The following is a 17,291-nucleotide window of genomic DNA, read 5'->3' as shown; positions in this document are numbered from 1 at the left end:
ATTCTTGCTCCTCTGGCTGTTGAATACTATGCCAAGATTCTTGTACTGCAACGGATTGACTACCTCGTCTGGATTCTTGCTCATCTGGCTGTTGAATACTGAGATACGATTCCTGTACTGCAACAGATCGACTACCTCGCCTTAATTCTTGCCCCTCTGGCTGCTGAATATTGTGCTGAGATTCTTGTACTACACAAGTGCCTCGTCTTGATTCTTGCCCTTCTGGCTGTTGAATACCATGCCAAGAATCCTGTACTGCAACAGATTGACTATCATACGTTGATTCTTGCTCTTCTGGCTGTTGAATACTGTCCCGAGAGTCTTGTACACCCACAGACTTACTATCACTGCCTGATTCTTGTCCCTCTGACTGCTGAATACAGTGCCAAGATTCTTGTACCATGTGCCTTTGAGAAATTTGTTCTAATGCTTGCCCCTGTAGCTGTTGTGTACTATGTTGAGATTCTTGTGACACAGGTTTCATTTCAGAAATCCCAGAAAATGTTGGCAATTTTTCAGTGTTTAATGTTTCTCTTTCTGAATTGTTTCTTATCATGGATTGATGAAAAGGAAGTAAAAGTTCTGCAAGTGTTTCTGGGCCCCAAACAATACTGGTTTGCTGATAGCTAGATATCCTCTGACCTGTTCTTTCACAAATCCAAGTCCTTTCTTTATTCAAAGGCTGTCCCTGAGAAAATGTTTTGTTTGGTAGATTTTGAGCACAAATGCCTTGCTTGCTGCTGTGCTGAGATTCCAATCTGTTTATATCTTGGCTATCATGCTTTTCTACTTGTTTGGTTCCATCTTGCACACAAGGTTTTTTTATTTCTGTCTCTTCAGGAAAAATAATCTCCTGTTCAAAGCCGTCTTGAAAAGACTTTGGGGTTTGTAAAGGCTGGCAAGCAACAGGCTGCTGATTATTACAATAGGATTCTTGGTCTTGGAGTTGAGGGCTGTTGGACTGTAATTGTTTCTTAAGAGGTGTTACACAACTTGTCCTTGCAGAAATATTTGTCTGCTCACTTTCATCCATTATTTGTTTTCGTCTAAAAATGCTCACTTTGCTATCTGTTTGCAGAGACTCGTCTACCACATTTTTTTCAGAAACTTTCTTTCTAGGTTCTTGTTCCATTACTTGCACAGAATATCCACTTTTCTGATAGTGACTGATCTGAGTATAATCCTCATTTGTGTTAGACGTAAGTTCCAGATGCTCCAAATTGAGTATTTCCTCATTCCCAGGATTTATCTGGGCAAGTACAATTTCAAAATCACTCAGCTTTTCTTTTAGCAAAATTGCTAAATTAATTCTGAGGCCCTGAGGTACCAGCTTTTGCAGCATCAGCAAGCCAAATCTCTCTTCTGAACCAAGCTGTTTTATTTTTAAAAGCTACATGTAGAAGAAACGTACGTGCTACCTTTTCTGATCCCACCTCATAACGATTAATTATTTTCATTAGGACTGTGACTTGGATGTAAGTTGAACCATTTTCTAGGTGGTGATAAATCTTTGTTGAGTGCTATTTCTTATTTACAGCCAGTTGGAATCATGGCCTTTTATGTCAAATACTAGTTCTAGATTAAGGAGTTAGCAAGTAATTTGTCCGATGATGGTTTCCTATTCTTACTCCAACTGCCTTTGTTCTATAAGCATCAGAAAATTGTCTGTGACATCATTACACACTGTGCTCCAATCATTTATCTTATAGTTAAGCAAGATTCTAAGTCAAAGCCTTTAGAACTAGGAATAGAGTTCATTTTTGCCATTCAAGGGCAGCCACTGAAGCCTTGACTATTCTTCTTACTGCCTTCTAAAGAAACTGATTTTACAAAAAGGTAAGTAATAATAATTTCCCTTAACCAATTCTTGTGTTGCCTTACTGTTAGCAAATATTTTAGAAAATTGTTGAAAACAATGGGCTTCTAGAGTCCAAAATTGATTATTTAATCATTTCCTTTCACTAGATTTTCTGGCAGCCTTTACCAATTTCATTCCTTAACTAGGAATTATGAGGCGCAGTTCAGGGAGAGAGTTGGAATTGCCTATTAATTCAACAACTGCCTCCAATGCAATGTTCCCCCATTAAGAACTCAGGCTCCTGTGAAAGGACAAAATGGTGGGAGCCAATCTCACCTCAGTGGATAAGATGTTCCATAGTCACAACAGATAATGCCCTCCTCCTGGACTCCACCAGCCTAGTGTCACTGCCCATCAGAATTACACCTAGAGTCTAAGTTATCAAAATTGTAGAAAGATTAAAGTATTTCAATGTATCCTTGAGAGGAGATTGCCCTTAAGGAGGGATTGGTTCCCGCTCCCCTCAAGAATCACTAGATCCCACCATACTGGGCAATTTTTTTAGGGACTGTTGTGGGGAAGGTGGTTATGCAGCAGCATTAGTGCATTCTGGATTAGCTGGACTCCTCTCAGTCAGGATTCAGACCTAGACATAGAAACAGCATTGGGTACAATTTTGAATCATGTCTGGCAGGAGTGGGATGGAGGAGGATGCTCCCATCCTGGCTCAATCTCTAGCCATTTTCTGATATGTGGGAATGAATTTGGAAACCAGGGCAAGGGGATTAAATGGCAGTTTAGCCAACAGAAGGAATGTGATTGGGGCAAGAGACTCAGAAGAGTCCCTCCTTTGTTTTGGGTCTGTAAAGGATTAGATAGGGAAGGGGAAGTACTTTCAGCTTTACAGGGTAGGGTAATCTGGAAACACAACCTGATGAATTAATTCTACGTTATTGTAAGGTTACATTAAACAGAATCTTGTAAGGCTGGAAGTACTCCTGTCCCCCTCCTCCCCTTGACTTGAAATAGATATGGATTGGCAACGCAAACCGTAAATGTGTTGAACTTCAACTCTCCACAATACTCTGGCAACATAATTAACGGAAAGGAGATTGGAGGGGTATCTCTGAAAGGTACCCGAGGGTGATTTTAGAAGAAGCTCGATCGAAGGAGAGGCGGCAAAGGTATCAAAGCATAACGGGCCGCCTAACCGCGAAGCCTCCTATTTCTTCCTAGCCTCGGACTTCCTGGCACTAGAATCGCTCTCCGCCAGCACTTCAGTTGAGCGACTGTCGAGCAAAAAGCCATCCTCAGGGAAAAGCGAGGCAAGCCGGCGGCCCCACCTCCACTGTGTATCCGAAGGGGCCGCCTTCTTTTCCCATTGGCACTTGCCCGACAGGCCGACTCCCTCTTCCTCCGGTCCTCTTCCCGGGGCCGCTAGAGAGCGCAACTGGACCCTGCCCGGTTGCTTTAGGCCGGCCTCTGCGTTTGCGCAGTGCGCGTGAGACCGAGGCAGCCGCGGCCCAGGCTTGGGAAAGTGGAGCGGCGGCGGCGCCTGCTGCGGCTTGCGGCGGGGCCGGCGGCTTGGGAGACACGGATGTGACCGCGGTTGGCCGGGCCTGCGGGCAGGGCCGGGGAGCAGTGGAACGGCTCCGTGTCCCTTCCCCTCCCCAACCCGTCATCCCATCCCAAGGCGCGGGAGGAAGAAGAAGGGCTATGCAGCCGCCTCAGCCGCCCCCCTACGAGTTCCTCAGCGAGGAGAACGGGCAGAAATGGCGGGGGCTCCTCGTGCCGGCCCTGCGTAAGGTCAGTCCCTCCTGGCGGCGGCGGCGGCGGCGGCGTCCTGTCAATGCGGGCGCTCTCTCTCGCACGCGGTGCTTCAAGGTGGGGAGCTGCGGAGCAACACCCCCCCCCCTCGCCCGCCCGCCCCCGTTGCCAGGCGTCTCCCGGACAGCGGGATCTTTCCTCTTGTCAATCGGCAAAGGGCTCCCGCTCCCTGCCCCCCCCTTCGGCGTGCTTCAGTTTACCTCACGCGAAGGGTCCCTTTCCGAGCCTGAGGGAGCCGCCCCCGTCAGGGCACGCCCCCTTTAACCTCTCCATAAAGCTGCCCTGCCTAAGCCAAATGCTCTCCGTGCCACCTCAGGCGCCAGGAGATCCTGCTGAGGAGCTTTCCTTTTTCCGCCACCGATTTCTCACAACGTATATCGCGTTGCAGGTGCGATGTAGGGCTTCGGATTCTGCTCTGTATCGTGCGAATGGACTGAGGGGCTTTGGGGTCGGTCGCGCCGCCTCAGCTCAGCTTACCTCCCAAGGTTCTTGTGAGAATATCCGTTGCGAGTTCCTGGAGTTCAACGTCAGTAAAACACAAAAGACTTCTCTGCAGGGTTAGAAGAGGGAAGCTGTGGCTGTGTGGAAATTCCCTATGCTTTCCCAAGAGAAACTTTTTTACTTGTTGATAATTAAACTTGTATGCTGCCTTACTTCCAAGGACTTTGGGTTGGTGTGGGCAGGGTCTGCCCCCCCTTCCCCCCCCCCCGGTTTTTACTTCTAGGACCTGCCTATCTTGTAATTGCGAATTGAGAACAACTGAATTCAGTTGCTTGCAGTGGAGTTCCCCACTAATATGCATTATTGCTGTGGGGGGAGAAAATAGACTGTTCTGTACATTGTCTAAAAACTCCTGAAGTTCATTGTTTCTTTCTAACAATGAACAAATGATATAATGCAAGTAATCCTTGCTTACCGACTACCTCATGGAGTGACTGAAATTAAGATGACACTAAAAAAACCTTTGCCATCAATCTTCACAATTATGGCCATTGCAGAATCCTGCAGTCACATGATCACCATTGAGGTGCTTCTCAACCAGTTTATGACAGGCGGAGTTAATAGAGAAAGTGGACATACATTGTGATAATGTGATTTTTTTTCTTGTATATCCTAAATCTTGTAACTCAACATCTCTTAACTCAGATCCTTTTCAGATTATTAAATTATTTTACCGAGCACTCCCTTCTTGCTGGCATAATTTAAGTTGTAGTCCAGGACCTGGGCACTGTGTTGAGGAAGATTACAGTTACTGTATGTTATATGTTCTTTTTACATGGAACTGCCAAAAGGCATCTTCTGTCATTATGTGATTCAGATGTTCTTCTGTACAATTACAAAGATCATTCTATATTATTCTTTAGTTGGCTCCTTGTATCGACACACTTCCTGCCTTGTATTTGCCTCTTTTGTATGCACATTGATATTGTGATCATATTGATCATCATGCTCCTGTAAATTTTTATGTAAGGAAGGCAGTTGAGTAGATTTGTATGTGTATGGAAACTGCAAATATAGTAGGCATACTCAAACACACTATAAAAATATGAAAGGAAGACACAAACTGCAGAATTTAAGGTGTTTGTACTGCATGATGTTGACTATTGTTTGAATAAAGAATTCAGTCTAGGTATGATGCTGGTGATGCTGTTCCAGACAATGTAATGTGATTTGTGTATTTGTTTTTGACTCAACAAGAATGAGTCCTTTTGCTGTGATGGATTCATAGTAAGCCTAGCATGGTGAATGAATTAGTAATCTGAGTCATTGACTTATCTGTCTGTGCACACACCAATTTTTGTATCCTTCCAGTCTAGGGTATTTGTTACCGGTCAAAATCTAGTCACAGAATGTGCCTTTTGTCTAAGAAACTCAGGATTGTCTTGATTGTCTTGTATTATTTAGTAAAGTTTGGTTTTTATAACATAGTATTACATTTCAGGAAAAGTGCAAGAGTTTTGTGCTTGAATTGAGATGGAGCTTTCCTGTATTAAGAAGTCATGATGTGGTTCTAATTGAATCATTAGCAGTATATATTTCTTTTTTGAATAGTTTTCAAAACTCAGAAATGACAAGCAGGAGAACTATATAAGCATTTTTCTTTGACCTAGTTCATGTGCTGAACTAAGACACAATGGATTTATTTGATTTATTATGTTGCATGAACCCATGAGTCTATAACACATACTTTATGGCTTAGTATACTTTGTGTATTCAATCATTTGTGGATTGCTTAGTAAATCAAGTTAAGTGGTTTAATACTGTATGTGAACCCAGATATATATTTTGGCCTAGTTTATTTTGTCCGCGAATTGTAATTGTATTTGTAATTTGTAAACCATCATTTATACTTTGGGTATACATCCCTCTCCCTCCATCTCCATATTTATGGCAAGTGAGCATATTTGGAATGTTGAGAACATCTCATAGGCACTGTTTGCAAAGAACCAAAATATAATTTCATGATATTTTGGTTCTTTGCAAAGAAAATAAATTGAATGCTTTGTTGTTACTGGTAGATATGTATATTTTTATATGTATGTATTTATGTGTGTACATACACACACTTTTTCCCCTGAGTATGCCTCCAAATACTCACAGGAATTATGGAAATACAAGTTATGTTTGAGGCTGATACTTTGCTTTGCAGCATGCTTTCCATTCATTTTTTTAATTAAAAGAATTAAAAAAATTAAATTGGCAAGCCTGGCAGATTTCAAGGAACATGTTATTGCTCCAAGAGCAATACTTAGGACTTAGCTTAGTATGTGAGAGATACTAAAACAATAATTTCAGTGAGAAGTTACTTGCTATTCTGATCACTTTAAATTTTGTACAATTTGTATTATACAAATTTTATTTCGCTCCATGAAAAAATACAGAAATATGTCTTTTCCATTCCATAAATTTTATGATTTATAGTTACCAAAAAAAAATCATTTGATATGACAGACAAAAACTGTTTTTGCTGGATTATCTTTCATCTGTCTGCTATTTTTGTTATAGAGCTAAATGGACAAATGTTTGTCCATATTTTTTCTCAGTTACAATACAAGTTTGCATGTAGAAAGATTTGCTTTTTTTTTTTTACTGTAACTTCAAAAAACTAACGGGGGGGGGGGGTTAGAAAGTATTTGAATTGGACACATATCACTAAATTAAAAAGGTAATTTGTATTTGGGTTAGTCTCAACTCCAAATGATGGAGCATCCAGCAGTTTTCTTGGCAATAAAATGAAAATAACTTTCTCTTGGTCGAGTGGAAATAACATCCCAGAAGGCAACAGTGGCAAACCACTTTCCTAACTTAGCCAAGAAAAGTATTTGGAGACTGTCAACAGGAATTGAAATTAATTAAAGGACATATTTTTAATATTATGCTTTCATTTATTTTTAACATTTCATCACTTAAATAATTCATTAGAAACTGCTCATCTTTAGTATTTACGGGTTTTTGTATTTGTTTTGTGTGTACATATTTTGTGGTATAAACTATCAGGAGTTGTCTTTTGAACCTAGTTGTACACAAGCATTCTACTTCTTGCAGGAGCCTTTCATAGTCTTGAAGCCCTATAGCTCTTTATTGCTAACAATATTGCTATTGTTATGAGGTGCAAATGGTTAGAGAAAGATAATCAAAAAAATCCCATGCAAATATTTGGCAAAGTATATTTTTCACATAATGAAATAAGTTATCAGTAGAAAATTCAGATGGGCACAGTTAATTGATTAATGCAATGCATTTTATGTGGGGTTCTCCTTGAAGAAGATTCAGAAACATCTTTTAGTAAAGAACATGGTGCCAAAGATCATGACTAGTTATGTGAGAAGATCATATTATGTTAGGATTTTAACCTATTAAGTCCTCCATGGCTTTGAGTCATAGGAGTGCCTTTTGCTCTCATATTCGCATTGGAACCTTTTCATCAAAAACCTATTCTTAAGTACTCTCATATGGTGATATGGCTAATATAATGAGTGATTCAGGAATGGCTTTTTTTTAGCACTCTTCTGTAAGTATGACATGCTATCCCTAGGGAGGGCTACTTTGTATACTTTCTGATTATGTGCCTTAATCACTTTTCAAAGTTTGTGAGGAAAGTTATAAATAACTGCAACTTGTCAGAGTTTATGAGGAATGTTGTAAATAACTGCTAAATTAATTTTAATACAAGTTTCAAAATACTGGTAACTTATTTCAGCTGGGGTAAACATGTATGCATGCACACATTAGTTTGGTTGATAGACTTCTGAAAGCTCTATATCTTCAGAAATTTAGTCATCTAAAAGAGGGTGTTTTCCAGAATGAGGGAATTTCAAGAAAGTACTGGGTAAAAATATTTCTGCATGATTCATAGTTCTAAATTTAGCAGCATTTTTTCCATTCCCTTTCACATACCACGGCCTTGAACCATTACAGAAGATGGTAACACTAAGTTATTAGTTAATGAAATAAAAGCTTACCTGTATCCTTCTACATAAATATTCATTATTGGACATTTTATTGTGGAGCACTAAGAAAAATGAGTTTTTTTAAAATTATAAGAGATACAGTATGGTTATAAGTATCTCTGTACTCATTAATTTGTCTTCTGATTGAACATAACAATTATATCTTTCTGCAGGTTCAGCAGCAAGTCCATCCCAACCTTTCAGCCAAGGAAGATTCCCTCTTTTACATCGAGGAACTAATTCTTCAACTGTTAAATAAGTTATGCATTGCACAGCCACGGACATTTCAAGATGTGGAGGTATGAATGCAGTACATGTGAGGTGCGGGGGGGGGGGAAAGCAGGTGTTTCCTCACAAAACAATGCTAGTATGAAAAGAGGAACTAAAAAATTTAACAAATTAAATCATGCAATGGAGAGAATTTTACTTCTCTAAACTAATAACATAGATCATGAAATATGGAGAATTTTAAAAATGGTATCAGGATACACTGATCAATATTATCTGTTATAAGCTGTGGTACATAATATAAAACCAACAACATGTTATTTTTAGAGAGATAGTTTAGAGAGTTAGTTTACTGACAGTAGACCTTTAAAGGAAGTCCTTGATTTATGACCACAATTGAAGACAGTTGCTAAGTGAATTTTGCCCCATTTTATGACTTTTCTTGCCATAGTTGTTAAGTGAATCGCTGAGGTTGTCATGTTAGTAATACAGTAGTTGGGTGAATCTGGCTTTCCCATGGACTTTGCTTGTCAGAAGGTGATAAAAGGTGATCATATGACCCTGGGACACTAACCGTCATAAATATATGCCAGTTGCCAAGCATCTGAATGTTGATCATTTCATCATAGGGGTGCTGAAACGGTTGTAAATGTGAAAAACGGTTATAAGTAAGTTGTAGTACTGTTGTAACATTGTATTGTCACTAAATTTCATTCTGTGACTGTTCAAAATTGGTGCTGAACAAAGGTTATGACTGATGCCCAAAGTTATAGCTGTTACAGTGCCCCCTGTAACATGATTAAAATTTGGCACTTAGTAGTGTGCCTGCCCTTACAATTGCATGGATACTGCAACTTCCCCTCACCTACCTATCTCTTAATCTTCTAGCCATCCACCAGTTCACAAAAAGCTGTTATGGTCCTGGTGGCCTCATCCTGCTCACTGGCTACTTCTCCCAACCTCACCAAGGTTCTCTTTCCTCCACACCATGGCCCTCCCTCTGCCCACCACAGCCAGAAGACCCAGGCCCTCTCCTTGTCTCCATTATGCCCGCCTCCTTAATTATAGAAAAAAGCAAAGGTAAGTGGACCTGGGCATGATGGGGCAAGAACAGGGCCTGGCCCGCCCAGCCCTGGCAATTTTCATGTGCTGGTGGGTGCTGAACCTCCCAGGGCCTGCCCCATTCCCTGAAGGACTGCTGTACAATTGCTTAATGGCCTGTGCAATAGCACGTAGATTTATATACTGCTTCACAGTGCTTTACCACCCTCTCTAAGCGGTTTACAGGGTCAGCATATTGCCCCCAAGAATCTGAGTCCTCATTTTACCGGAAGGATGGAAGGCTGAGTCAGCCTTGAGCTGGTGAGATTTGGACTGCTGAACTGAACTGCTGGCAATTGGCAGTCAGCAGAATTAGTCTGCAATACTGCATTCTAATCACTGTGCCACCATGGCTCTTAATACTTCAATAGCTTAATACCACAACTGAGAGAATGGGATTGCAATCATGGAGCAAAGTGGTCAGGTGGACATCTTGCTTAGCAATTGCTTCACTCAACGATCAAGAGTTTGGTCCCAATTGTGGTTGTAAGTCGAGGACTACCTATAATGTTCTTCATTAAAGCATACAAGAGAAATTGCGTGGTACTTATGGAAAGTTTGTGACAGAGAATCTTTATTCTTAATTCCTAATGGTACGTGCAGTTCCTATGCATTATGCTGTTTTCCTAAATCGAAAATAAAAATAATATTTGAAAAGTATTCTGAACCAATGCAATGCTGCATAGCTGTTGTTTGGAAGGGAAAAGAATACTCAGAGAAATAAATAATATACTCTAGCAAAATTTAAAGAAAGAAATCTGGCTCTCTTTTATTGAGAATTTGACAGCTGGGGTTTTTTTGCACTTGGACAGGAGCGTGTTCAAAAGACATTTCCTCATCCAATTGACAAGTGGGCAATTGCAGATGCACAGTCAGCTATTGAGAAGCGAAAACGAAGAAATCCTCTGCTGCTGCCGGTGGACAAAATACATCCTTTATTAAAGGTATACTGGGACAAAAATACTGGTGATTTAATATGACATTTTTAATTACTACATTTAATAATTTCCTCTTCTGTCCTTCACTAAGACACTCTTCCCTGAAAAATACAAAGTAATTGTGAAATAGCAGAATATAACTAGACATGCAGAAAAATATACCCTTTCTTGAAAGAAAAGTGTGTGTCCTGTGGTTAGAAAAGGGGAAAAGATTCAAGCAAAGAAAGAAATACCATTTCTAGTTGTGGGTAAAAAGAAACCCAGAATGGCACCAGCCTCATAATAGTATGTATAGTATAGTATTATACATGGACGTTATACTTCTTTTTTTGGAGGCTTGTATGTGCTCTGCAGGATCATTGACTCCCAAGTTAAAGTGCGTATCTTTTATACCCTTTCCATCATGAAGTAACATTTGGGGGGGGGGGGGGGGGGCAGTTGTCATCAAATGATTTTTTTTGTTATAAAATTTTTTATTTTTTCCTTTTCATAACATAATCACATGTATACTATTACATAGCCAACATCATATTGTATTATTAAATGTTTACATCAATTCATTTTACCATCAACTCCCAAAAACAATTATTGGCTCTTCTGCTCTCCATACACCATATTTGTACCTTATCCATCTCTTTCTTCTCCCTCTCTCCCTCCCCCTCCCTACCTCCGTTCTTCCTTCTGTCATCCTTCCCTTCTCTCCTTCCCCTTCCTCTCTCCTTCTCCTTTCTCCCCTTTCCACTCCTTATTTCTCTCCTCCTCTTCACCCCCTTGCCCTCTCTCCTTATCCCTCTCTTCTTCTCTTACCTCTCCCCTCTACTTCCCACTCTTCATTTCATTTACTTGGTGTATTTCAGCTTCTGAGCAAGCTCCATTTTATGTTGATGGTATTTTTAATTCCTTTTCAATATACATATTTAATTTTAACATGTATTCCCCTCCTTTAAAAAAAATAGAACAAAAAAGTATACATATATAGTCATTGTGCTTTTAATACCCCCCTTCCCCACCGCCTAATTTTGGCCGAGATGTAGACCTGGTTACAATTCCCAACTATTCTCATCATTATCTTTTTATAATTACACATCCTTACATGCCCCCAATTTGTGATTCTGTCTTTAAATCTCAGTAGTTTCCCATTGTAGGTGTATTTCATGTTCCCTCTCCATTTTTCCATATCTTGGATTACATTACCCTTAATTGTCTATAAATGTCAATCCTCGCTGTTCAATGTTCATTACAGTTCCCTTATTATATAGAATAACAAGCAGTAAGCATCTCACTTTATTCATCATCTTAAAAGTTCTATATATATCCATGTTTCATATATTTTAACCCATGCTTAGTTGTCCTTCTATTGTCATATTCAGTCAATTCACAACTCAGTTGAATTATCATGTATAAAAGTGAATCACGAATCTCTGCTTTACAACCTCCCCATATCAGTTTCATATTTATACATATTCCATATATTTTAACCTTTAATTATCTTTCCATTATATTCAATCAATAACTCCATTTATTGTCATATTTAGGAATAAAACCCTTATTTTAGCTTTATATTTTCCCATATAACAGTCTAGTCTGATTTTTCCCTAGTAAGTCTTTTGTCCCACTTCTCTGTTCCTGTCTTCTCCCTTTTCTTTGTTTTGACACATCCACTCCCTTCAATTTTCCCCAGGCCACCATCAAAAGGATATTTTATATTTCTCTTTGTTAGGGCATAATCTCCTACTTTAATTTTCCTTATGCCACTAACTATCATCACACAAGTTCATTTGAGGTGTCATCAAATGAACTTGTGTGATGTCTGAATATTTCCCCTGAAAAAGATTATCACTTTCACAATAGTTTGCCAGAATCTTTCTTAAAACTGCCAAAATTACAAAGGATTTGGATGGTTTTGAGGAGGTAATCAGAGACATGTTTTTCATTATCTCATTTTGTGTTGCCTTGTATGTAAGTATTCCTGTGGTACCCAGCTGTCTGACTTTGCTCAGATAAAAGCATAATAAATAGGATTTTATACATCTTCTTTTTTGTTAATTTTCAGGAGGTTCTTGGTTATAAAATAGATTATCACATGTCTCTTTATATTGTGGCTGTCCTGGAATACATCTCTGCTGACATCTTAAAATTGGCTGGCAATTATGTTTTCAACATACGACATTTTGAGATTTCCCAACAGGACATTAAAGTATCCATGTGTGCTGATAAGGTGAGATTCTATGGAAATCCCAAATTTATGTAAATATTTCAGCTTAATTATATAGTTGTTGGGTATTCTTGCTATTTCATCTTGCCATAAATAGTATCTTTGTTATAGAGCAGCTTTAAATTACATTTCTGTGTCAATAACATGTACTCAAAGAAATTATGACACTTCTCTCAAAAAATGTATTATTAATTTATTAGTCAATAAAATATTGAATTCAATAGTTTTTCAAAAAGGCCATAACTTCATATTTGCCCATGTGTAAAATATCTCTTCTCTATTTAGGTATTAATGGATATGTTTGATCAAGATGACATTGGTTTGATTTCCTTATGTGAGGAAGAGCCTTCTTCTTCTGGTGAACTTAATTACTATGATCTTGTGAGGACTGAAATTGCAGATGAAAGACAGTATCTGCGGGAGCTAAATTTGATCATAAAAGTATTTCGAGAAGCTTTTCTATCTAACAAAAAGCTGTTCATGCCCAATGTAAGTCAGTCCTTTGCCAAATTGGCCCTTTGTTGTGATACAATTTGTGCTTTGAAATAAATTTAATTATGGTAAAAACTCCCCCCCTCTTGAAATCTTATTTTAATGAGCAACAGGTAACTAAAAATCTGCTTTATTCATGTTAGTTTTCTAGTTTCTCTTTTTTTTTAAAGTGTTATTTTTCAAAAATGCAAACAAATTCTTTCTTCAGGGAATCAAAATGAATTACCTTATTCTGATGCAGCAATTAAAATAAATCATAAAACACATTCAAATTGCAATTTACATCTTGCCATATACTGTTACAACTGCAAGTCTTTTAAAGGTATTTGGAGACTTGGTAGCATAACACATGGAGAAGTTCAGCTCTGTGAATGCTTCCCATTAAAAAGAGCAGGACTTCTTATGTAAAATGCCACTTTTTCCATAAATGTCTGTTTAAAAACACTAGTTGGGGCAAGCATTTTATAACAGATCAGAAGTTTGTACAGATAAAGAGACTATATAAAATAATTCATCAAGTCTAAAATTCTTTCGATTTGACTTACCAACATTCAATACCTGTACTTCAACGCCCAGAATTCTCCAGCCAATTCTGGGAGTTGAAGTTCAGACATCTTAATGTTGCTAAAATTGAGAAACACTGGTCTAAAACAATACAAAATTTTCCTTAATCTTTTGGTCTAATTTAAACTATTGTATAATTTTTAATCAAATGGCTGAATATTTAAAACAAATGTGAAAACATACACATTCAGAATGGATTTTCTTTTCCTCAGGATATTGACATGATATTCAGCAACATCACAGATATCCATGAATTGACAGTGAAGCTCCTGGGATTAATTGAGGACACAGTTGAAATGACTGATGAAAGTAGTCCTCATCCCCTGGTTGGCAGTTGTTTTGAAGATCTAGCAGAAGTGAGTTAGCAGTGCTGTTCCATTTATTATTCAGTGGGGCATGACTAATTCAGATTTGGGGGGGGGGTGTTAAGAATGAATTTCTTCTGCTATGGAGGATTACTCTGTTTCCCTCTCTACCTACAAATATATATTTAGCCTATTAAAGTGCAGGCATATAATGCATTTATTATAAAACTTTTTTATAACTGGGAATACAGACTTGAAGAATATACATGGTGGGCAAACTTAAAAAGTCTTTTTCTTTGAAATCCTACTTATTCATTATGAGTTCCTCCAATGTTTGTCTGAATTTAAAAATACAAAGTTAATGATACAATATCTTAAATGGGAAAAGTACTAATTCAGGCATCATGTTTTCTCAGCTAATTAGCAATTAAAGAATGTCAAAGTTATGGTTTAATAATTGGTAAATTACTGTAGTGGTTTCTTTTGTCAAACATGATGACAAAATATTCTTGCAGAAAGCAATGATGAAATGTCTTGTACTCTTTCTGAAGTACTGGTTTGTTGCAGAATATATCATACAGTATGTGGTCATAGCTTCCTTTTCTGTAATTTATTAGAAGATACTAATAGTTTGCCTTTCTACTTCAAAAGTCTTTGCAGATTTATTCATTTTCTTAAAACTATAATATGTAGAGCAGTTCTTTGGAAAACTTGTTGATAGCACCTAATATATTTTCAGCTTAATTAAACACAATCAATTAAACATAAATATTATCTTTAAGAACAACCAGATCTTCATAAAATTGGGTGTAACTCAGTATTGGAATACTATTAAAACATGGCTTGTTTATAGAAATGCTCTTGCATTGCCCTTCTTTCTTCCCTTTAGCACATAAATTCATTTCTCCATTTCCCAGTTTTCAGTAACTGGAATTTTCTGATATTTAATGGCTTGCTCTAAAAACAATGATGAATTTTTCAGTTGTGATTTGTCAATTCACACTTAGCTAATGGAAAAACAGGAACTAAATAGGACTATGTAATTGTTGTATATCAAGTACATCACTCGCATAGTCATGTTGATTTCTAAACTATAGCATGTTGTTAAGATGAACTGATATGTATGCTGGGTGTTTGAAATGATCACTGGATTCATTTTCAGATGAAAGATTTCTAGTTATTTGTGTTCTATATATTATACTTACAGTTATATAATGTTTAAATGTATTTGGATAAAGTTATCCTTGCTGTATATTGGTCCAATTGGATGATGTTTAGGTGATTTAGATGCCCTTCTCTTTTTTTAAAAAAAAATATTTATTGAAAAATTAGTGACAATTAATTTGAATTGTACTTCATTATCCAAGTTGGATAGATGATATTCCATTAAATATGTAAAAGTAGAACTATTAAAACGTCTCTTATGTAATTAGTAATTTCTCTAAATCACATATTTTACAATGCTTATTCTTTTTTTCTAGGAACAAGCCTTTGACCCATATGAAACCTTATCACAGGAAATCCTTTCACCACAATATCAAGAACATTTTAATAATGTAATGGCTAAACCTGCTGTGGCCTTACACTTCCAGGTATATATACAGAACAAATGTGAAAGTTCTAACATAAAAATAAAACAGAAAAAATATCTATATCATATGTTAGCAAATCTTGATAAAATAATTTAAATTATAGAATCCAGATATTGTTGAATTCCAACCCTTATCATTTCCTACTTGTATTGCTAGGATTGTGGATTTGCAATGTTGGGAGGTCAAAACTGTAGATGGACAGAAGTATTTTTATTTTAGAGTAGTGGCTTTCTCCTTATAACAGTGCCATGCATACCATTCTTGTTCAGAGTTGTCCTGATGAACGCTGGCATTTGCCATTAGAAGAGAAGTTTTTAGTTCCTTAGATGATACCTGGTACCTTTGAGACCTTATGTAGTATTAAATACTTTGTTCAGTGTGATCTTGTTCAATCACTCTTAGGAAGGGTAAAAATAGCATTAAATTGCCCCCATACGTATACAATCTACCTGACAGTAGATTTTATAAATAGACTTTGTAAATAGTTTTATAACCTTTTCCTGCCTTGCGAACAACTGTTTTTCAGATGTACTCAGAAACCTCCTTTGTTCAAGCCTTGACACGCTTTCACATACCTGCTTTGTAAAGATCTGATTTGATAGTGAATTCCCAGAATTCTGTTCTTCAAGGCAGGACTGCCCACACTTACATCTGATTATCATTCTATTGATTGAAACATCTGATTCTAATTTCTCCTTCAAATGAACTCATAATCCTAGAGGTTCATATAACCTGCCACATGCATATAGGTAGCTTTGGATCATTTTCCTCAATAAATAATAAACAAGTATAATATTTTGACTCATTAATTTAATGAGTCTTAGAATCTTTGTTCTAGGATAAAGCTAGTATGGAGAATATATGTTTTAAGGAATATTTATGCAGAAATATTGAACATTCAAAAGGATTAACAAACATTTAAGCACCACCATTTACACAGGCATAATAAAAAAAAATTAGCCATATAACTTTCCACCTCTTGTTTTCTGGATTTCAGCTCTTCTGTCTAATGAAGACTTATAAGAATTTTTGAAAGCTGGCAATTAATAATTTTCATTGGTCTAATAAAGATATTTTTTCCTTCCTTCAGTTGAAGATTGCCTAGAGTAATAGCACTTAGACTTATATACCACTTCACAGTGCTTATACAGCCCTCTCTAAGTGGTTTACAGAGTTAGCATATTGTCCCCAACAACCTGGGTCGTCATTTTATTGGAAGGATGGAAGGCTGAGTTAACCTTGAGCCCGTGGGATTTGAACTGCCAAACTGCTGGCAATCAGCAGTCAGCAGAAGTAGCCTGCAGTACTGCATTCTAACCATTGTGCCACCATGGCTCCTATACTTCCATGTAGCTGCTTTGGCTATGGTTATAGATTATATTTATGATTTATAAAGTTCATGGTTTTCAATGGGCTATATTGTTTTCTCAAATGTGGTATTGTTTGACAAGCAAACATTTGCCATCCATAACTTACCATGATTCTTTAGTTAAGATCACAATGATTGAATTGGTCTTTACAGTTTAATTATATATCTGTCACTGAACTAAGTTCTTTCTCAGAATCTCTAGAGCAGCAGTCCCCAAGCTTTGTGGCACTCACACAAGAGAGAATGGAAGCCCTTTGGAGCGCGGCCAGTACGAGTGGAGCTGCGCATATGCACTGGCCCACCTCTCGTGTGGCTTGGTTCCGAATAGGCCATGGCCCTCCTATAGGCTTCTCCATGCCAAAAGCTTTTGCAAAGGGATGGAAGGTCTGAAGCAGTGTGATATTGCTCCTC

At 37.8% G+C, this 17,291-nt stretch overlaps 1 protein-coding gene across 3 annotated transcripts in view; it reads left to right on the top strand.

The window, feature by feature from the left end:
* Positions 1–3,305: 3,305 nt before the first annotated feature.
* Positions 3,306–17,291, top strand: part of SOS2 (SOS Ras/Rho guanine nucleotide exchange factor 2) — a 43,872-nt gene continuing 29,886 nt past the window's right edge. The window contains exons 1-7 of one of the 3 annotated variants that reach the window (XM_081939809.1): positions 3,306–3,604; positions 8,250–8,375; positions 10,218–10,349; positions 12,397–12,561; positions 12,844–13,047; positions 13,827–13,970; positions 15,401–15,511. In XM_081939809.1, the coding sequence (XP_081795935.1) occupies positions 3,515–3,604; positions 8,250–8,375; positions 10,218–10,349; positions 12,397–12,561; positions 12,844–13,047; positions 13,827–13,970; positions 15,401–15,511 (972 nt within the window). In that variant the 5' untranslated portion in view covers positions 3,306–3,514. Of the gene's footprint in view, positions 3,683–8,249; positions 8,376–9,273; positions 9,385–10,217; positions 10,350–12,396; positions 12,562–12,843; positions 13,048–13,826; positions 13,971–15,400; positions 15,512–17,291 lie in introns of those variants that run through there. The other 2 variants (XM_081939808.1, XM_081939810.1) reach the window with 2 other exon arrangements.

Source organism: Natrix helvetica, assembly GCF_964273705.1.
Source record: "Natrix helvetica genome assembly, chromosome: 1".
Lineage (NCBI taxonomy): Eukaryota > Metazoa > Chordata > Lepidosauria > Squamata > Natricidae > Natrix > Natrix helvetica.
Note: the sequence above shows the minus strand (reverse complement) of the source record. Positions and strands in the feature narration are given on the sequence as shown.